The following is a 21,965-nucleotide window of genomic DNA, read 5'->3' on the forward strand; positions in this document are numbered from 1 at the left end:
GATGGGTGTTGTCTCTTTGTCTGAGAGGCTTGTGGAGCTGGTAAACAACCTGCACAGATTCTGTTATTAAGTTAGTGAGTAAGCTTTAAAGGAATAGGTCGTCATTTTTGGAGGATTTCTTACTCACCGAGACCATGATAACCTCAATATCTTATTTAGGCACTCAATGCTATCTCCCAGCCGTGTTGTTAGTCAAGTATTAACACTGGGACAGGCAAACAGTCAGGTTTCAACAAAACCAAGTAAAGCACATCTAAAACTCACTAAAGCTCATTATATCCGAGTGTATCCACGTCAACCTTTGCCTGTCTGAAGTGCCAGGAAATAAATTCCCAACAAATGAAGCAGTTCCAGCTGTTCAGTTGTTGTTTTTCAGTGATACTGTGTGAAGTACTTAAAAGTGAGCCGTTTTGTACCTAACATACACGGCAGACAGTGCTCTCAGTTTGGAAAATCAGGGAGGAAATCTGACAGAGGAGCTAATCTAACACGTACAGGGCCACAGAGGAGGGATTTTTCTCCATCTAAAACTAATCAAAACTCAATCATATCAAAGCAATCCAATCAAAAGGTCCACTGTGCCACTTTTGTATCAGGCAGCTGTTTACTTAGTCAGTATTTTCTCAACTAAAGAATGGCTGCGTTGCTCCATATCATGTGTGGTGGATAAGTAATGTATTCTGCCACTCATTAGCTGAGACTGACACCTCTGCTGGTCTGATTCCAAAAATGCCAACAATGGGACAAAAATTTGTGTAGATCCTGGAAAAGCAAAAAGAAATGTCTAGCGGTAATCTGTCCAACAGGTCAGCAGATCAGGATATGTTCGGCCGCTAGTATGGATGTGTTTTTATGGTTGGAAAAAATAGTGACAGTGAAAACAATTGTCTGATGCTAACGCGAGGTGGCACAAAATACAATCTTTCTATGAAACTTTTAAGGTTGGAGTTGCTTCTCTGAGACCTCATTTTGAGAAGGTCTCAACTGGCATGACAGCTGCAGTTGAGACACTGATAGCTAAAACAGCCCCACTTTAAAACCCCAAAAAAGAATGAAAGAAAAATATGGAATACTATAACTTCAAGAGTAACAATGTAATTTAGCTGGCTTTAGAGATTTCGGTATAGGGAGTTAATCACCATAACATGCAAACTCTGTATCCCTAAGGCCAGCCTTTATGGTAAGCTAACATCTGCTGGTGGCACTCACATCTCATCTGTCTCTTGGCAAAGTGAAAAAGCACATTTTCTAGATGTCCTTGTTTTCATTTGATTTTTTTTAAATGTTATTATCATCATGAAACTTTCCTCTGAACTGTGATCTAAATAAGTTCAGACAAAAGTCATGGACAGAATAACAAACCCCCTCCTCTGGCTCATGGTTTGCTATTACACAGCACTTCATAGTTATGTCTTGAAGAGTGTCTCTGAGGGGATCTCTATTTACAGTGGGGTCTTTACCACAAACCCCACCCACCCAACAGGGCCGTGAAAACAATCCACCTGCTCCCGTCAGTCCTAAACTTTCCTTTTGCTTGAAGCAACTGTCATCCCTTCAAAATTCCTAACGGCTGGGCCAGCTGGGAGCAGGCGCTGAAAAAAGATTGTCAGCGTGTCTCCCCCCCTGCTTGTACCTTAAATATCTTCCATGCAGTTCACAGGGTGTAATTTTAGACCATGCATGAAGCAAACCATTTCTAGCTGTCGTCAAAGTCAGAAGCTTCCCAGTTTGCTCTATACGGAGCTTCAGTTTGGACAGGAACTATTGCATCTCTTGATATCAGAGGAAGGAAACGACAGAGTTTCGATATGTCCAACAGTAAAGATCTTGAGGATCTCAATGAGGAGGACATCGATGAAGATGAAATCCTTGCAATGCTTTCTCCCGAGGAGCTCAAGGAGCTCCAAAGTGAGATGGATGTTATTATTGCCCCAGATGAACGTGTACCCGTTGGACAGAGACAGAAGGACCACACGGAGAAACCTCCGACAGGGACATTCGACCACAGATCACTGGTAGATTATCTCTACTGGGAGAAAGAGTCTAAACGTATGCTCGAAGAAGAAAGAGTGCCTGCCACTCTGCTACCCAGTGAGGTAAGAGCTCAACCTCTGACGTTCATACAGGTCAGTTTAGGATATGTGTGAAATCTTAGGTCAGAATGAGAAGTCTTGAAATCACCGCTATAATCCCAATGCCCTGTTTCTTTGTTTTCAGAAAACCTTACAGGAGGAAGCTGAAAAAAAAGAAATCAAGGAAAACACAGACGATGTGCAATATGTGTATGAAGTGATAGAGGAATTTATTGAGGGGGAATATGACGACTGTGAAGATGGAGTAGAAATCATAGAGGAAATAATTGAGGAAATAATTGAGGAAGATGATGGGAGTGTTGAAAACGACGAAGCGATTGAAGTGAAAAATGAGGAAGATGATGGGAGTGTTGAAAAAGACGAAGTGATTGAAGTGAAAAATGAGGAAGATGTGAAGCTACTTGTCGAAAACAAATCTGAAAATACAGAGGAGCATGCTGAGCCCTCACATGACACAGCAAACGTAGCGGGAAAGAATACAGTAAACGATCAGCCTTTTTCAGACCCAAAGGACAAGACACTAAGCGATGATGACAAAGAAAAAAGTGCAGATCCCTTACCTCCCCGAGAGGCTTCAGAGGTGCCGGAGACAAATGAGGCAAATGAGAAGCTCCCACAAAGAGAACAGATAAAAGTGAACAAACTGAAAATTCCAAAACTGGCGCTGAATAACATAAAAATGACATCAAGACCGTCAGGAAATGAGACAAACCTGGAATCGACCCTTGACAAGATCCGTAACAACAACCCCTCCATCACTGAGGTAAACCTCAACAACATAGAAAACATTCCTAAAGAGATGCTTTTGGACTATGTCAACGCCTTGAAGAAGAATAAATATGTGAAAACATTTAGTATAGCCAACACTGGGGTCGATGAAAACATTGCTTTCAGCCTGGCTAACATGTTAAGAGAGAATCGCGGCATTAAGACTTTGAATATCGAGTCGAATTTCATTACTGGGAAGGGCATTGTTGCCATCATCCGCTGCCTCCAGTTCAATGAAACTCTCACAGAGCTTCGTTTTCACAACCAGAGGCACATGCTGGGTCATCACGCAGAGATGGAAATCTCTCGCCTGCTCAAGGCCAACAACACCCTTCTGAAGATGGGCTACCAATTTGAGCTGCCAGGGCCCAGGATGGTGGTGACAAATATTCTGACAAGAAATCTCGACCGTCAGAGGCAGCTGAGGAAGGATGAGCAGAAGCAGCAGCAGCTAAAGGAGCAGAGGGAGATGATGCAAATGTATGAAAACAGTCTTAATCTGCCCCCTGGTTTACTTGAGATGCTGGGCTACATACCTCCCCTAGAAGTCCTTCAGGAGCATGGACTCATCCCACCCTCGTCAGAGTTGAACGCTGTATGTGAAAGGCAAGAAACGAAACAGCCAGAGGCACAGAAGAAGCTCAAACCCAAAAGCATTCCCAAACAACCCGACGCCGAACCAGCAAACCCAATAAAGGACATCCAGTTAAAGAGGACGCCCAAGAAGCGGGATCCATTTCTGGAGCTGGATCCAAGAGATGGCGGGAGACCTGAGAGGCCAAGTTTCCAGCTGAAGAAGACTCCCAAAGTAAAGGATGCACACGCTGGAGGGAGGGCAGAGGAAAAAGCCAACCTGACCGATGTGATAAAGACTTTGAAACCTATACCTCGCAGACGACTGCCTCCAAAGGTCGATGTGACGCCTCGTGATCAGCTCCTAACTGAGATCAAGAAGAGCAATGTGGCATATCTCAAATCCGTGAGTACCCATGAGTTATCACAATGAGATCAATCAAGTTGGAATGTATTTTGAGATTGATCTAAATGATTTGATACAGCATGTACTGTTGGAGATATCCAAGTGAACTCTGCTCTTTTCTTTTGTTGCTGCTTATAGGTGCCACTCCCAAAAGTCCTGGAATCAAGTGAAACAAGTCTCCTCTGATACACAACTTCAGGTGTTTCACCATGGTTTCTGTTTATCTTGCACATACTTTATATTATTCACTCAATACATACAGTAGAAATTACGAGTGAACTATGTAACTTCTGTGTTATCTCACTACGTTAAGGTCTTCAAAAAGGCAGAACAATATTATTTCATCATATCTAAATAAATATACAACATTTTAGTCATTTTTGTGGTGTAAACTGATCAGTTTCTAATTTTAAATAATAAAAAAAAACATTGGCTAAAATTTGATCTCTACATTTGCATTTTGATAAGAAAAAAAAACAAGCTTTCAGTCTTCGCCCGGAGCTGCTTTTTCTTCATTTTTATTGGAATGTGCACCACAAGAGTTCTATCAGTGCTGAACCAGATGCATCCCTAAGGGAACATTTCACAAGGTACTTTTAGCTGTTTTGCAATTATTTTTCAGTCCTCAAACAAGTGCCGCAGGTATGACAAAACATGGAATTAGATGGTTTAGCTGTAAAGAGAGATGTGAGCTTTAAAACTAATAGCTTTTGGACAATTAGCTCACAAGTTGGAGGTACGCAAAATGAGTTTCAATAACTACTTTTCCCTGGTTCATAGAAAGGAAAAAAAAAGAAATAATGAACAGACCAACAAAACACACACACACACACACACACACACATATAGGACTTCACGAGAAAAAAATACTTGTAACACAAGTCAAATTAAATTTATTTTTATAGAGGAAAGCCATGTCTTATTTCCAGTTCATCACTTTCTTTTTGGGATGGAAAAATGACATAAAAATGTAAATAGATATATCTATATAGCATCCATTACACATACAAACTTTCTTCTGTGTCATCTGTGAACATAGCATGCACAAACTGCGGTCAATGTGTATGCGCAAAAAGCAACAGGAGACATCTGTAAATAAATATCTGCGGTAGAAAACCAACACTTGACACATGACGGATTAATTTTGTGTTTCCCACAAGGACAGGCGGTTTAATTCAGCTTCAACACAAAGCGCTTCTAGTCCAGGATGTGCTTAAATCCTGCTGCCATTTCATACCCATCCGCATTCTAGGCCATAAAAAAAAAAAATTAAAAAAAAAGACGAACGCATCAAAATGAACAAATTTGCACATATTGTGGCATTATATCCAAACAAAGCTGCACTTGCCATTCATTTTTCGGTATTGCATAGCTGTAATCAGAGCAGAAACACTCAGATTGTGTTACCAGGAACTGCACGCAGACAGCAAGAAAATAAACCCCCCAAAAAAACCCACTACGGTCTAACTAACCGGCCGATAAAATACATATACACCAGACACAAACTGGTCTGAGGTCGGCACTCACACGGCACCTGGCGCGACAAAGTTTCTGCCGTTTAACCAGCAGCTCGCTCAGCACAGGCATGCGTCCTGGTAACGTGGTTCTATTCGGTGGGATGAAAGATAAGTGTGCTCAATTCGAGGTAGCAAACTTCGAGGAAAATTGCTTTCTTTTCTTTCTACAAACACATACAACTGCGATCTATTAACTGTATTGATTCATCTGTGCAGCTATTCCACTTAATTTCTCTGAAATAAATACTCAGTCATCATGTGGAACGCAGTGCACTCTCAGCCAGAGGAAATGACTTGATTCGGGACATTTTTGGACACAGGAATGTTCAAACCTTTGGTAGCTTTTTAACTGCACCCTACCTCTCGACGTCCTACCCACACATGATTGCACAAACTTTGTCGTGTTACTATCACTCTATACACTTCAGATACCTTAGACTAATACATTTATGAGATGGTAAAGTAAACCAAAAAGTGGGAATGCAAAAATCAGTAACTTTACATGTGTAGAGGGTAAAATTGTAACGGGGGGGGACAAAAACAAAAGAAAAAATGCTACAGAAATCCTAAACCATACAGTATGACAACAACTTCCCTTGGCTGAAGCTTTACTCCTTCAGCTTACTTTCAAGAAAATCCTGAATCTTGTTCATTTTCTCCTCCTGTTGGTCCAGGAGATCCATGATGATGCCCATCGGGGTCTTCTTCAGCCCAACACCTTCAAACTTGTTCTCCAGTCTGTTCTTCATGTTGCGCAGTCTCAGAGAGGCATGGATCAGGATTACTGGGAGAAAAACACAAAGTTATCATTGTTGTTCCAGTGAGAAAAATAAAAATGACCCACTTTGGCCTGTCACGGGTAAACATTTTGAAAAAATAAAAATAAAAAAGTGATACTGCCGCAGCAGGTGTAAGGAAAGGCATAGATTTCATTTCCATGACGGGCGGATACTGAATAAATGACATCAGCTAGTAAATGTGGTTCTGTCCACATCAACAACCCATAGCAACCCGTCAACACAAGCAGGAGCGGGCGTGTCTCCTGGGATGGGATTAAACTGCTTCGTCCATTTGCCACAATGTCGAATCTGCAAATGATCCGCCCAAGTGAAAATGTCTCCGCTGACGGTCCATCTCTAACTTTATTTTACAATCTTTGGCACAAGCAAACACATGTTCAGATCTACTGAAGACGCTGTTCAATCTGTACAGTGAGTCAGAATGAGCGAGTGTTTGCTCATCCTCAGAAAACTCTTAGTTCGCAGACCCATGTGAGTCACCATGACTTAACAGTTTTAACAGTTTTAACCGTTTAACGCTGGCAATTAGCTACAAATATGTGATATGTCGTAAGCAATCTGTGGCTTTGAATGTCAAGGTAAGTATTGTGAGTGAAGCAAAAAACAAAGAAAAGAACATGTGGGAATCCCCATAATGAAATGTAACTGTCAATATATGCTGATCCAATTAAACCAAGGCAATGTTAGACAATATTTCTGCTATATTTTCACTCTCTAAACCGTAAACTTTGAAATTCAGTGAAAGAGATACATATCTATATTACAGGGGGTGAAAGAGCAGCTTTGAACTCAAGTGTTTTACTTTCAAACAGTAGTTGAACTGATGAGGAATGATAAACAGGGGAGGGAACCGTAAAATTTCCCTATTTCCTTTTTGGAAGGGAACAGGAAATGCTTGCACAGTATACTTAAAGACTTACACAGCAATGGGAAAGTGATTCCAAAGATGAAGACCATGACGCCACCACACAGGGACAGCAGAAAGTAACTGGTGACCATGACAACGATCACGAATAGAGTGGGGTTCTTCCTCTTGAAGTTCTTGATTGTGGCCTGGTTTTCTCCGGCCCAGACGGAGCCCCCGAAGACCAGAGCCACCACAGCGCCTCCCAGAAACATGCCAAACGGATTCAGGAACCTGAAAACACGAAGATGACATTGTTGTCCGTGTGTGTCAATGCGTGTAAGCTTTATTTGATTTTTTTTTTTTTTAAACAAATAGCACAACCTGCTGGTGGTGGCAAAGTTTTGCTGTAATCCATAAATGGATGGCCGGTGGCAGCAAAGGCCTATAATCACGATTTCCACCACATCATCCTTCGTTCAAAGCAGATTCTAAGAAGGCCTGTAGGCAACATCTGTGATGTTTGGTCCTCCAGAGCTAAATGTAGAATCTCTGACCACTGAGCACTCGTCAGTAACGTTAAATTGAACTGTATGTGGTTTATAAAGCACGGAAGCGCTTGCACAAAATCTTTTTTTCTTTTTTAAATCTACAACAATTATCATTAGGCTAGATCATTATATATATTTAAGAAAATATCTAGAAGCCAAACATTGCTTAATTATCCAAATAACAGAGGAAAGAAAAAGAGACATTACGGAAATAGTCTATGTGCTCAGGATGGGTGTGTGAGGGTAAAGGAATGCAGGCGAGTTAACATATAGCCGCAGATGCTAGCCTGCCTGTGTTAGCCAGCAGCCAGGACTTACCCGACAATGAGGAAAACCACCACGACCACGAGGAAATAATTCGTCTGGTAGTACATTAAATTACTGATCACTCTGTTGTTCCACTTCGCTAAATCTCCAAACTCTGGTTTCGCGAACCGGTCCGTTCCGGGGAAGAAGTCATCCCACGGTCTGAGAGGAGCGAGCTCCATTTTGGCTGCCATGTCCTCAGCGTGCGGTCGAAAACAAACACACCCGCACGCGCTGCGTGATATTTTGACAGGTCAGCTGATCTCCCCTCCTAAGCTAAGAAAAGCAAAGCGAGAAGACATACTCTCGCGAGATCATCAGTCTCATGGAAGTGTTTGGAGATTTGCCGTTGCACCAAAAGGGCTGTGGTTGCACTCTGGCGCATTCAAGTGACTGTAGAGGTTTAGCTGAGGTAAAGTAACATCTAAAAAGTAGTCACATACAATGGACAACAAACATAAAGTGCTTCAAATGGAAAACAGAGAAGCTTTTCACGAACCCACTTTGCACTTTGGCGCTGCAAATATTAAGTTACTTTTAAAATGAGCACAACTTGCACGTAAAAACATGCAAAAAAAATCCCATCCGACTTTTTAAAGTGGCAGTAATAAAGGGAGCATCTAAACTCTACTCCCTAACATTTATAAACAGTATGTCATGTATGTGATTAGCGTACAGGCGACGAGACACGTCGGTTTGGTGAAGAGAAGCCACCTTTATATCCTACCTAAAACGTTTCAAAGACAAAATTTATTGAGAAAAAACGTGGACGGCTGGATTTGTTCAAGCCGAATGATAGTATGTGTCGCTCTTAATAGGATAATTCTGCTCACATCCTTTCATACCTGTCCTTACTTGTTTTTTCCCCCTCCACGTCCTGTTCTGTGTTCCGCGCAATGCGCCGCGCGCGCAGCTTTGACTCCCCTGAACGCAGCAGTTAGAATCGAGGACATGGGACCGTGAAAGTATGGCGGATGCCGAGGAGCCGTAAGTCTCAATAGACAGAAAATACCATTTTAGCGTCAGAAAACTTTGACCCTTTGACGGCACTCGGGCATGCTTAAAACCCTGTTTTGCTCTCTTATTCCAGGGAGAAGAAAAGAAGGCGAATAGAGGACCTGACTGAGAAGTTAGTGACGAATGCTAAATAAAGGTCTGACTGGCGGCAGGTTTGCGTTGCACATTGGGCAGCGACTGCTGGACCAGGAGACATGAAAACAAACCTTTTTTACTAGGAGCTGCCTCGATAAGCCTGTTATCTTCTAGTTAGAAATAATCCAGTTACACAGTGTATCCAATATACAATGGAATGCGATCCAGAGAGAGCAGCAGCATTGCACCTGACATCTTCCTTGCAAGATCTGGAAAGCTGAGTCAGTTTCACGCTACTTAATCATCCTTAGCAGGTTTTGAGATTATAGTGTGCACAGAATGAAAGAGTGACTCCCACAGTACACTCGGTATAAGAAGCTGAAACGGCACTCAAAGCTTGAAAAGATTGTGTAACCGCACAGCGGTGGTGTGACAGCTCCTGTGAGAAAGTGGCAAAAGCAAATTTGCAGCGCAGCGAACAGTAATATTTGTGGATTTTTGTAAAACTTCCGAGCTACAATAACAGTATGCCTCACAAACAGCGTAACGTACAACATATCGCACATCACATGCCATTCAAACGGTGCGTGGAACTGAGGCACAGTTTAATGTACGAAGATGACAGCAAGTCATCTCTTTGTGCTTCCGATGCCTGCGGTGCCAATCTGTGAGCTGCGAGACATCAACCTTCCCCCTAGAGTGATTTGAAAGATGTTGTTCAAGAAATGAGAGTATTCTGTATCTCACCATGCACAAGGAAATTGCATCAAGCTATGCTTGTGGACGGTCAATCACAACAGGGATGTGCAACGCAAGGCTGTCCTACTTTTCTTACTCAATGCTCTCCTTCTGTCGTTGTGTTTTTCCTAATTCTGTCCTTTCGTAGCGATGAGGCAACAGGAAAACATAATGGGGGAAAAAAGTATTTACTGAAGGAAAACACAAAACACATTCAGCGTTTTGTTTATTTTTTATTTTTGTGTGTGTGTGTGTGTGTGTGTCTTGTGTCCAGAATGGCTGTTGACGGTGGACACAGGGATGGCGGTTGCGACTGGGATGGCCGCTGGAATCACGTGAGGAAGTTCCTGGAGAGACCGGGTCCTTTCACCCATCCCGACTTTGAGCCGAGCACCGAGGTGGCGTTAAGAATCACGGCCATGACACAATGTCAAGCCATGGTTATCCTAAACGCAGTTCTTTAAACATCTTGATGTCCGTGTGTCTATCAGTCTCTCCAGTTTTTGTTGGAGACTTGCAAGATTCTGGTCATTGGTGCTGGAGGACTCGGATGTGAACTCCTTAAAAATCTGGTAGGGGATGGCTTTATTCTATGCGACAGTAAATGTACTTGAAACGCAGTCTGTCTCGACTGGTTTGGACAAGTCTTTACAGTGTTGTGTCTTGTTTTAGGCCCTGTCGGGGTTTCGCCTCATTCACGTGGTGGACATGGATATTATCGACGTGTCAAACCTCAACAGACAGTTTCTTTTCAGGTTGGTTTCTGTGTCTGTAAACCCCGAGTTTACTCTTGATAAGAATGTCCGTCGTTTTTTGGAAAAACTATTTGAGATGCCATATATCGATGTCCTGTAATCCTTTAGAATACACAGCTCATGTGAGGTTCGTCAAAACCTATGGGGATAAAATCTGATTATATACAGCCTTGCATGAGTTTTCTAATTAAATGATTTGCCGTTTAGGCCCAAAGATGTTGGAAGACCAAAGGCAGAAGTGGCTGCTGACTTTGTCAATAGTCGCGTCCCCGGATGCAAAGTAGTCCCGTATCCTTCGCAGTTGTTGTTACAAACTCCCGGAGTTTGGCTCAGCAATAAGATGTAGTTGTTGTGCATATTTTTTTTTTTTTACCAATACTTTGCTTCCTTATGGATAACATGCAGTCACTTTAAAAAGATCCAAGACTTTGATGACTCATTCTACAGACGTAAGTGTGTTTCTCTGACTGTGACTCAATAGAGCCCACAAAGTAAACACCCCAGAGGTGATATTTATCTTAAACTATTCTTTCTGTCTTTGTAGAGTTCCACATCATTGTCTGTGGACTGGACTCCATCATTGCCAGACGCTGGATGAACGGGATGCTGGTATGTGGGGTGGGGGGTGGGGGGGGGAGGGGGGGTGGGGTGAGCTGCTTTCTATTGTCTTGTTAAGGGATTTAGTTAACCCGAATCTGAGGTAAGTTATGATTGACTTTGCCCCGTCTAGATTTCCCTCTTGAGCTACGAAGACGGGGTCCTGGATCCCAGTTCGATCATTCCCCTTATTGACGGAGGGACAGAGGGCTTTAAAGGAAATGCTCGTGTGATTCTGCCCGGCATGACTGCATGCATTGACTGTACATTGGAGCTGTACCCACCACAGGTACCACACGCCTTTCAGTAGATGCTTATCTACCAGCTTCTCTTTAAATATGTGAATGTATGAATTGTTTTTTAGTCTTAGAGGATGATACATGACTGAAAAGGTCAACCGTTATGTTGATTTGAGAAAGGAATTTGATGGCTCAAACAGTCTGAGTCGGTTCTTTTATGGTTTGCACAGTTGTAGCCGTCTCAGTCTCCTGACGGTGGTTATGGTTATGAATATTACATTCCATACAAAATGATGAAAATTATTCAAACTGATTTTTACGAATCGCTTTGAATCTATGTCTTTCATTCTGCGAGAAAAGGAGCGGGCTTATGGCGTTCCTTTAAACGCTTGCTGTATACCCCTGCTGAAAATGTAATCCTACAATCCACAGATCAATTTCCCCATGTGCACCATCGCATCGATGCCGAGGCTGCCGGAGCACTGCGTTGAATATTGCAGAATCTTGCAGTGGCCCAAAGAGAAGCCATTTGGAGGTACGCTAGGCTATTCACATCCGGTCACATCATCTTGAGTGTGTTGGAATAAAGTTTGACGGCTCGGGTCTTCTCCTCTACTAGATACCAGTTTAGACGGAGACAATCCGGAACACATCCAGTGGGTGTTTGAAAGATCCCAAGAAAGAGCAGCAGAGTTTAGCATCACTGGAGTGACCTACAGACTCACTCAAGGTGAAGCTGTGAATTTATTCAGCGCTGAGCTCTTACACCACGTAAGAGCTGAGCTTTTTCAGACGCCTTATTTATTCTTTCGGCAGAAGTGATGGAGTTCACGTTGCACGTGTTTTCTTGTGTCACAGGAGTTGTGAAGAGGATCATTCCCGCTGTGGCGTCCACAAATGCCGTAATTGCCGGTATGAAACTTTTGTTTGTGGGGGAGGGGGATCTGTACTGAAATATACGGGAAAGATTGATCTTTTGGCTCACCGCTCTTTAGTTGAAGGTTAAGTCCGTCGAGCTGTCACCACATCAGCTTAAAATTTGTTCATTTTACGAACGATGTGCTTTTAATTCCTCGCATTTTTAATGAACTGTTTGCAAGTTTGGTCACGAGATCTGGATAGTGACCGAAAGAACGAGATCGTGGATACAAGCGGCTGAAATGGGTTTCCTTTTGGTGGTTGGCTGGTCTCAGGCTTGCAAATAGGGGGATCGGGCATCTAGTTAGGATGCCTCCTGGTCGCCTCCCTTCGGAGGTTTTCCGGACACATCCTACTGGGATGAGGTCCCGGGCCAGACCCAGGACTCGCCCTTCTGGCCTCGGAATGCCGAAAAATGGATGGATGGATGTTTGCAAGCTTACTGTTTATGGTCTTGAACGTTTGATTCCTTCCCTGATTCATAACATCACTGTCACGTGACCTTTTCCTGGAGGGAAACAAAGACGTCAGCATTGACAACAAGCGGTTGATTCTCTGTTTCTGGGACTTTCTGATAGCGTTAAAGGTATAATCAATGGAGTCAACTAAAGATATACTTTGTGCTTCAGAATGAAATGATCAGTTCATGTTCTGAGTGGCAGGCTTGTTAGCTTGACACACTAAATCTGCAGCTTACGTTCAAACAGATAAATACCCAACAATGACTGAATTAATGTAATTATGTTTTGATCTTGTTTTATTTTGGGAGGAAAAAAGACCAATAAGATAATTACTGTTCAGTCCAGTGTTGTTTTTGACAACCATCTTAGATTTAGTCTTAGTCTTAGTCTTTTGGACTAAAATACTTATTAGTTTTAGTCACATTTTAGTCATTTCTATATGTGATAGTTTTAGTCCAGTTTTAGTCGACGAAAAGTCAAAAAGGTTTTAGTAAAAAAAAAAGAAAAAATAAGTATAGTCTACCATGTAAAGAAAATAGTATGGTCTTAACTATCAAACAAGCAGAACAAAAATACATAGCTTATTAACTGACCCTGTACTAAAGCTTTCTGAGTTTTCATTCTGTACTGTGCGTGTGTCCCAACTTTACTGTAAGCGCACAGGTCCTGGTTAGGGCTGCACAACGTCACTTGTGGCTTTTAGGCTAAAGCTAGCAGACTCTACGTATAACAGTAACTCGATCTGATTAACATCAAGTTACGTGCTGACAGAACGTACACACAAAGAGATAACCACACCGTCACTGAATGTAAACATGGCTAAACATGCTGCTAAAGTAACACACACATAATTGACGTTAGCGTAACAAAAGCTAACTTTAGCCTGAAGTTAGCAGCCCATTTGCGCCAGGAGTATGTGGAAAATGTACTAATGTATTAGCTTACCATGAAATTCATCGATTATGTTAACAGCATTTGTAACTTACCTTCGAAAAAAATATCCCTTTGGCGAGCCTTAAGGTGCCGCAGCAGATACTTTTTAGGTTTTAATTGACACACACAATAAGCAGAAAAGTCATGCATTTTAAACGTCTAACAGATCACCCACTAACATTTTCGTCCATTCTCGTCAACGAAAACTCACACACGTCTCGTCATGTTTTCGTCATCAGAGAGCTATGTTTATCTCGTCACCATCTCGTTATCGTCATGAAAAAAAGTGGCGTCAACGAAATGATTTCGTCATCGTCATCGTCGATGAAAACAACACTGGTTCAGTCCAAACAATTCAGATCATCCTAAAGCCTTTATGAACTTCCCTAACTTTTACTAACTTTGGCTTTTCTTCTCCACAGCTGCCTGTGCAACAGAAGTTTTTAAAATTGCTACAAGGTTGGTAGGAGAAACGCACTTTAAACCGTTTGAATTCCAGTCGTCTTCTGATTTGTCAGTTCAGCATCGCTTGGCGTTCCATTTTCTTTTTCAGTGCGTATATTCCTTTAAATAATTACCTGGTCTTCAACGACGTGGACGGACTGTACACCTACACGTTTGAAGCCGAGAGAAAGGTTTGTTTCCCCTTTTTCACCATTTTGCCAGCAGTGTCACGAACAATTGGCTTTTGCAGAAAATAATCTAAATTCTCCTCAATCGTCAGGAAAATTGCTCAGCATGCAGCCAGGTGCCTCAGGATCTCCAGTTCCCTCCTTCCGCCAAATTACAGGAGGTTTTAGAGTACCTGACGGAGAACTCCTCACTGTGAGTGCTCAAGAATCAACATTTCCCAATGACACAGCAGAAAAGCATCAGCGATCACGTTAAGATTGTGTGTAATTTCTTTCCAGGCAAATGAAATCTCCAGCTATCACGACGACACTGGAAGGAAAGAATAAGACGCTGTATCTGCAGGTGCTGTATCTAACCCCTGAGAACACATTCTGCCCGATGTTTTTTTGTTGTTGTTATAAACAACCATTTAATCTTTGTTCTCCTTTTATTCCAGTCTGTTAAATCCATCGAAGAACGCACCAGGCCAAACCTCTGCAGAACTTTAAAAGGTAATATTTTTTTATAAGCTGCGAATCAAGCGCTCCCAATCACTTCCGACCAGCTCGGGTGCGCACGTGTGAGCGCACATTGGGAATTACAGCATGCGTCTTGTTCTCACACAGAGCTGGGCTTGTCAGATGGCCAGGAAATAGCTGTGGCCGACGTCACCACGCCCAAGACGGTTCTCTTCAAGCTCAATTTCACTGCTTAAACATGAAGTAAACAGCACTGACGCATCCCAACGCAAACTGGACGTTTGATCACAAAGTTAGCGTGATGGAACGCATTTGATATTATAATGTAAATAAGATGAGTGAGGACTCACATGTGAGATACGATGTTGTATGAATATGAAATCCTTTAATGACATTGGTTTTTTTTCTAGTCGTAACATTGTTTGTTTGTGCTTTTGTCCGATGCTGACTTATACCTGTAGTGTACACATTTACCCCTCAGTTGAGAATAATTATGTCCACTCGACTATAATAAAAGTTTTATCATCTCGAGAAGGTGTTTTGTTGTAGTCTGATTAAGAAGCAACAGTGCAGTTTTTATGTTTTGTTTTTTTTAAGGATTTGAACCGTTTCAGAAGTAAATGGATTCCACCCACAGCACGAGGAAACTTTACAAAAAAGAGGCACATGGCATTATTTTGATGTGATTCTGGACCAAAATCTTAACTTTAGGAAAGGTGTTTAAAAAAAAATTGCGACTTATTGGACGCTGTCGTTCTCTGGATGCAGCCCAAGTTCAGGGAGGCTGTTTTTTTTTTTTCTTTCTCTTTAAAACAAAAAACGAGATCAACTGAGTCTTTATACGAGCAATCTTTGGGATGGAGGGAGAAAAAAACTAATCATGTATGCTGAGACATCGCAGAGGAGTGGACAAACGATAATGATAAAAAAAATCTTCTGAGTTTTAGAGTTCTGTAAAGATACAGTAATTAACAATCTGGTATTGTGCTGAAATCTGACCCCCTGCTAAATTGGACCACCCTTCCTTTTTAAATTTCTGAAAGTGAATAAATTACAATACTTTCAGATACCTTCAGCAATATTTTTTAATCTCATGGAGTCATTTGGTTTTACGAGCAACTGTGGTGATGATAATAAAGATGTGTTTTAATGTTAAAACTCATTCAAAAAGTGTTTATTTTTATTTGCATGTCAAATTTCTGTTTATTAGGATTAGTGGTGGACTGAGATTTGATTTTAGAGGTTGATCCTGAAGTTTGACTGTAGAAACACGACACTGAAGTCGGGATTCGGGGTCGGTGCATATTTAACACAGCCTGAGAGTAAGCAAGCATACAGTATGGCATTGAAATAAACCTCAGACTGCAGCTTCCCATTCTCTAAAAAGTGGTCTTTAATATCCTTTTCGGAGATAAATGTGACCCCATATGGGCAAGAGATGGAAGTGGTAAAAGTAGAGCACTAAAGTTGGAGAACTCCAACTTGTTGTGCTCTTGGTAAAAGATTTTCTAAACTACACGCAGTGATGTATCCTTTCAAATATTTACTTTGGGAAATTGCAGAATTACCTAAAGACATCACAATGGCTTGTGTACAAAATGTAGGAATTTATCAATTTTACGATTAGTTCCATGTGACCGTCATTGGTGTTGCTATGACAACAGATGTCTGAAATCAGGGAATCTCAATAGAAATGTAGTCTTTTTCCAGATAAAGTGACCTTCATACACCATAACTGATAGTGTTACATGTAGGCCACTGTTATTCCTCTAAGTCTGCCTTTAAAAATGTGGGGCCACACTGTAATCTTCTGACAAGAGATTAAATGAGTTAAATTAAATGAACTTTTACTCATGCGAATGTGAATTTTGAAGCGACAAATCACAACAAATTTTTCTTTTGAGAAAAACTGTTAACGTATATGCTGTTTTAGGTTTCACAGTGTTGGCCTTGCTTCTACAAATAAAACTTTTTCTAAAATAGAAAGCTGAGTTATAACCAGTGTTGTATAGTAACGAAGTAAAAATACTTTACTACTGTACTTAAGTATATTTTGGAATACTTTGTACTTTCCTAGAGTTTAAAATTTTTTGACAACTTACACTTTCACTTCACTATATTTCCAAACTTAATTGCATACTTTTACTCCAATACATTTTCATTGTTCGGTTTAGTTACTCGTTACAAAAAAAAAGAGAGAGAGAGAAAAAAAAAACGCAACAGTGTTTTGACCCCATGCATGTTATGCCTGCCCAAAGACGTGGAAATTCTTACAGAAACTCCCCTTTTTTAGGTTTTCAGGTAGTTTTACAAAAAAAAAAAAGGTCTTCCTCTTCAGATGCCAGATAAGCTGCAGTTCCCTCCCAATTCTTTTTTTCTTTTGTATAATGACCGGTTGTGTGTGCACCTCCTATAGCTTGTGAAGTACAGTAATCGAAACAGCTTTTTTTTCTTGGCTGATTTATTAACAAAAAAAATAAACTAAGTTCAAACGAAAGGCGCGGCAAAGCCGGATTCAAAAAACTTAACTGTGGAAAGGCAAACAAAAAACTTGGCATGGCATTGCATGCCATGAATAAATAAATACTTAGCTTAACGGTGACGTGAAACATGGGTAAAACAGGTAGCATGGGTAAGTAGACATGGAAGGCACAAGCAGGTTAGGCATGACAAAAACAAAGATCCAACGACAAGACGGGAGACTGGAAACTAAATAGAGGGCTGGGAGTGATTGGAGAGTGAGTGCAGCTGGTGACAATGACTAATGGGTGCAGTGAATGAACTAATGATGTGAATGAACCAATGACCAGAGTGAGGGGGAAAAACAATGACAAGACTGAAACTCAAAACCTGTGGCCCGTTGCACAAAAGTAGGATAAGGGATTAAGCCGGGATATGTTGGCTATCCTGGATCAACTTATCCGTGATCCAGTTGCACAAAAGTGGGATAGAAGGAAGTGGGATATGTTCAGACGTAAGTTACCATGGAGATTTATTCTGTGAAGCTAGCCTGCTCCAGACCAGGCTAAGTTCCAGGATCTATTTAATCTCATTCCTTATCTCAGTCAGCGGTCGCCACAAATGGAAACCAATATTTATTCCACTGCCTAGAACATATTGTTAAAACATTTAACTATACCCACTATCATTATTGAAACATTTGTGATCATTAATTACAATCATTTTAGATAACTGGTGATTTTAGATGAACCACTAGATAATTTAGTTTCCCACAGACTACACATAAAGTACATCACCATATAAATATAAATACACATTAGAGTGTACCATGATGTTCCTTTATAGAACAAGGATGAATCAAAGTAAGTAAACCATCAGCTCCTTTCAAAACTGAAGTCACACAGTGCTCTACAAGACAAAAAGCACAGAATCAAAGCATGCAGTTTGAGACAAACTGTTTGTAAAAATGGCCTATACAAATAAAATTGCCTTGCCTATACAGCATAAAAACCTAACAAAAGTTCCTCTGCCATTGCAGGCCCAACTTAAATAAACATGCGTTATTAATGAAAATAATTTAACACATATTGGTCTCCGACCAGCCGACCACAGTCGTCATCCGGGAAGATGGCAGGAATGTCCCAGTCTATGAGAGCTGGCACTCTGGGGCCCTCTCCTTTCTCAGGCAGGCCACATTGTGGAGGACAGCACAGGCCACAATGATATCACATGCCCTGTCTGGGCTGACTCTCAGGTGGTTCAGACACTGAAAGCGTGCCTTCAGTAGGCCAAATGTCATTTCGATCCGGGCCCTTGTTCAGGCATGGGCATGGTTGTATGCCAGTTGTGCCTCGAGAGGGTCTGCAAATGGAGTGAGCAGAAAAGGCTGGCAGGCATACCCTCTGTCACCCAGCAATACACCCAGGAATTCACCTGTGAATACAAAATGTTACCATCACAACCTCATAAGTAGTGACAGTCTTAACACAGCCATTATGTTAAAAGTGGTTGTTAATAGAGGTTCTGTGGCTCACCTTGTGATCGGCGCCGATAGATCTCCGAGTTCCGAAACACTCGGGAGTCGTGGACCGAGCCGGGCCGCTTTGCCACAACATTACTGATCAAATAGTCAGCATTGCAGACCATCTGAAATGATAAGATGTTAAACCAATTAATGCACAGTACAGGCAATGCGTGGGCAGGCACATTCTTAATAAAAAGTACACTTGTTAAGTATTTGTCAGGGGACTTACCATTCTGCAGGATGTTCTTATATTTTACTTTGACTTTGGCTGCCATGTCCGTTTTGGCCCAGTCATGTTAAATCTACACACACACACAATGAAACAGTGGAGGAGCATGGAGTTACATTTAGATAGTTTCACTCACATGCAGTCAATTTCAACTTATTCATAATCAAAGTAGGCTACAGATATCTTTTCAAATATCGTTACCTTCCTAAAATAATCGCATAAGTCATTTTTTCAGGTTTTTCAGGAAACACAAAAAACTCCCCCCAAAAGTTAAATTATAGCATAAAATAATCATTTCAGTCAGTAAGTATGTATCAAAGGATGCTTGACATAAGAACACTTCTTGTTTTTCATAAAAACTAAGATTAAATAAATGACTTAGGCATTTTTTGGACCACACCTTTGATGCCAAAAATGACTTGGGTGATTATTTTAGGAAGGTGACGATATGTTAATTAACATTTTTTTTGGATTGTAGCCTAATTGTGATAGTTTCAGTGGAGTGGTGAGTGTGTATTTGTGCACTACTTACGCCAGTGTTTCCCAACCTTTTTCGGTCTGAGTACCCCCTGAGCCTTCTTGTCACACCACTAGTAACCCCTCACACATACAACGCGTGTGATGACTCTCCAAAAGTAGAGCAACACAGTGGTTATTACATGAAAATCATTTTATTTAATATCCTTAACTTGAACATAAAATTCTCAGGCTTTTTGTCTCTTTTTTTTAACCTCAGTTGAATTCAACATAAGAATAAAAAACATTTTCATGAAATATAAATAAATAACCAAAATGGTATAAATACTAAATCAAAATAATCTTCCTTTGTTATCTAACTTAAACAAGTAACATTTCTCTTTTTTTAAGAATACATGAACATAACTCATTTCTCTCTCTTTTTAAGAATATATTAACAGGCCTAACTCATGTAGTCCTCCATAAAAGTGTGACGCCTTAATAAATAAATAAATAACTCCCCGTTCGCCACGTACCCCCTGCAGTACCTCCGTGTACAACTAGGGGTACACGTACCCCCGGTTGGGAAACACTAACTTACGCATTCAGGCGGTCAGCAATAGTTTGCCACGCTTGCTCCCTTTGTTTTTTGACTGTGGAAGTATTTCCTTTTCGTTTTATTTTCTCCTTCACCTCTTCATAGGTTTCCATTAATAATTCTTGCTCCGCTGGGGAGAAATACGCCGCCCTTGTTGCCATGGTGAATCAATGAATCTATGATCGATCGTGGGGTCTATTTAAGCAAGCCGTGTGCAGCACTTATCCGGGATCGGTTTCACCTGGCTTAATGAATCCGTGTCTGCTCATCCTGGCTTGCATTACATTACATTACACCATTACACATTGTGGAGGACAGCACAGGCCACAGGCTTGGCCTTTGTGCAACCAACTAAGCCTGGGCGCCCATGTTTTGGATTCCTTGAACTTGGCTAAGTAATTCATCCTGGATGTCTAAATCCTACTTTTGTGCAACGGGCCCCTGGACATGAACTGAACACCTAAAACATAAAACTTAAAACATGAGTCCCATGGCGTGACAATACTTTTCATTACATTACTTAAGTACATCTATTTTTATAGTAATTCACATACTTAAGTACAAGATGTTTCGGATACTTTAAGACTTTAACTCAAGTAACATTTCAGTCAGTGACTTGGACTTTTTCCAAAGTCATACTTTGGAGGGGTACCTATACTTTTTCTTGAGTGTGAGATTTCAGTACTTTATACAACACTGGTGTTAGCACTCAGATTAATTACTGACCGTATACTCTCTCATATAATACCAACAGGCTTCAATGATTATTGAGTTCTACCACTCTCAAAAGAGACAACCCCTATGGAAAAGAGGGGTGGAGTAGAGTAGAGTAGAGTTGTTCCACTGTGAATAGAGGTGTAAATTGATGGTGAAAAAAGGAACTGTCTCGCCTTATTTTAACCAGACGTTTCACGAAGAACTCAGGAAATTGTTTCAATTTGAGGGAAAAGGGTATACAAGTCTCATTTTGTGACACAACTTTCTTGGCTCATAGATGTAGTAAAACATTTTGTGTGGTGATATCAGTATGACTTCACTAGTAGATGGAGCTTCCATGACATGTTTAAGATGCCTCACTGTCTCTGGGGCAATGTTTAGATCTATATGTTACCTGGCATGACAAGTATAGAACCCCCACCCCCACCCCCACACACACCCCCCACACACACCTTGAGTAACCGTGGCAACGAGGTTCTGCTTTAGATTCTTTGACATCTGTGATGTCATAGCCCCAGATTCTTTGATATCTGTGATGTCACTGCCCGTGTCACTGCCCGTGTCACTGCCGCCCGTAAGGGTGGGTAAGGGTGCTGTGACACGGGCGGCAGTTACACGGGAATTCTAGATGAAGCAATGACATTATTTGAACTCACTTGTGCTAAAAACTGACATATAATAGAATAAGAAGAATCGGTTTAATCTCCCAGACAAAGAACAAAGTTTATTTTATGCTTAAATTGTTAATATTCTCAAAGAAAGATGCCATTTTTTACTCTGGGGTTCCTTGCAGGAGCCTTGGTCACTAAGGCTGTGAGGAAACTGAAACCAGAGGAGGAAAACAAAGAAGATGTATACAGCGAAATCTCTGCAGAACCTGTGGAATCTTCTTTAGAAACAAATACTGCAGATGATCAAATTCACAACAAAGAAAAAGAAAGTCTGCCAGATATGGTGGGAATAATTGCTGGCACACCAGATTTTGGCACAGATTCTGACAACAATTCAGAGGACACCAAAACAGATCCAGCTGTCAATCCGGACATGCAGTTATGCAAGTTCTCCAACTCATTCAATAACTGTTGGATGAATGCAACACTACAGGGTGTTCTAAATCTGAACATTGTAAAGACGAAACTCTGTCGGAGCCCCACAGAGGTTTCAAGACTTTTTCCAGAAACCCCAAAATTTGGAGACCTATTTTTAAGAGCCCTTCACAACCCAGGAAGATTTTTCTCTCCTACAGAGATCTTCCCGGTTTTGGAGGAGTTAAGTGCTGTGACGCCATGGCTACAACT

General features: G+C 41.2%; 3 protein-coding genes across 6 annotated transcripts; 2 read left to right on the forward strand and 1 right to left on the reverse strand.

The window, feature by feature from the left end:
• The first annotated feature begins 1,663 nt into the window (after positions 1 to 1,663).
• Positions 1,664 to 4,279, forward strand: lmod3 (leiomodin 3 (fetal)). 2 transcript variants are annotated; one of them, XM_075475028.1, is made up of 3 exons: positions 1,664 to 2,126; positions 2,218 to 3,840; positions 3,979 to 4,279. In XM_075475028.1, the coding sequence occupies exons 1-3, from the start codon at positions 1,809 to 1,811 to the stop codon at positions 4,024 to 4,026; spliced, it is 1,989 nt and encodes a 662-aa protein (XP_075331143.1). In that variant the 5' UTR covers positions 1,664 to 1,808; the 3' UTR covers positions 4,027 to 4,279. The 2 variants fall into 2 exon arrangements, with proteins under 2 accessions (XP_075331143.1, XP_075331144.1); XM_075475029.1 differs by having other exon boundaries at positions 1,665 to 2,096.
• A 438-nt stretch (positions 4,280 to 4,717) lies between these two features.
• Positions 4,718 to 8,129, reverse strand: LOC142389854 (PRA1 family protein 3-like). Its single transcript, XM_075475030.1, has 3 exons — positions 7,871 to 8,129; positions 7,078 to 7,295; positions 4,718 to 6,141 (listed from the first exon to the last, which is right to left on the reverse strand). Exons 1-3 carry the CDS (start codon positions 8,050 to 8,052, stop codon positions 5,966 to 5,968), a joined length of 576 nt encoding a protein of 191 aa, XP_075331145.1. The 5' UTR covers positions 8,053 to 8,129; the 3' UTR covers positions 4,718 to 5,965.
• Positions 8,130 to 8,761: 632 nt separating this feature from the next.
• Positions 8,762 to 15,216, forward strand: LOC142389855 (NEDD8-activating enzyme E1 catalytic subunit). Of its 3 annotated transcripts, XM_075475031.1 has the most exons (18): positions 8,762 to 8,845; positions 8,949 to 8,987; positions 9,963 to 10,086; positions 10,180 to 10,260; positions 10,361 to 10,443; positions 10,651 to 10,731; positions 10,849 to 10,892; positions 10,988 to 11,052; positions 11,174 to 11,329; positions 11,712 to 11,814; positions 11,899 to 12,009; positions 12,138 to 12,191; positions 14,014 to 14,050; positions 14,145 to 14,226; positions 14,316 to 14,416; positions 14,503 to 14,566; positions 14,661 to 14,715; positions 14,830 to 15,216. In XM_075475031.1, the coding sequence occupies exons 1-18, from the start codon at positions 8,826 to 8,828 to the stop codon at positions 14,916 to 14,918; spliced, it is 1,389 nt and encodes a 462-aa protein (XP_075331146.1). In that variant the 5' UTR covers positions 8,762 to 8,825; the 3' UTR covers positions 14,919 to 15,216. The 3 variants fall into 3 exon arrangements, with proteins under 3 accessions (XP_075331146.1, XP_075331147.1, XP_075331148.1); XM_075475032.1 differs by lacking the exon at positions 8,762 to 8,845 and having other exon boundaries at positions 8,949 to 9,011; XM_075475033.1 differs by lacking the exons at positions 8,762 to 8,845; positions 8,949 to 8,987 and adding an exon at positions 9,046 to 9,231.
• The last annotated feature ends 6,749 nt before the right edge of the window (positions 15,217 to 21,965 follow it).

This window comes from Odontesthes bonariensis, chromosome 10, assembly GCF_027942865.1.
Source record: "Odontesthes bonariensis isolate fOdoBon6 chromosome 10, fOdoBon6.hap1, whole genome shotgun sequence".
NCBI lineage: Eukaryota > Metazoa > Chordata > Actinopteri > Atheriniformes > Atherinopsidae > Odontesthes > Odontesthes bonariensis.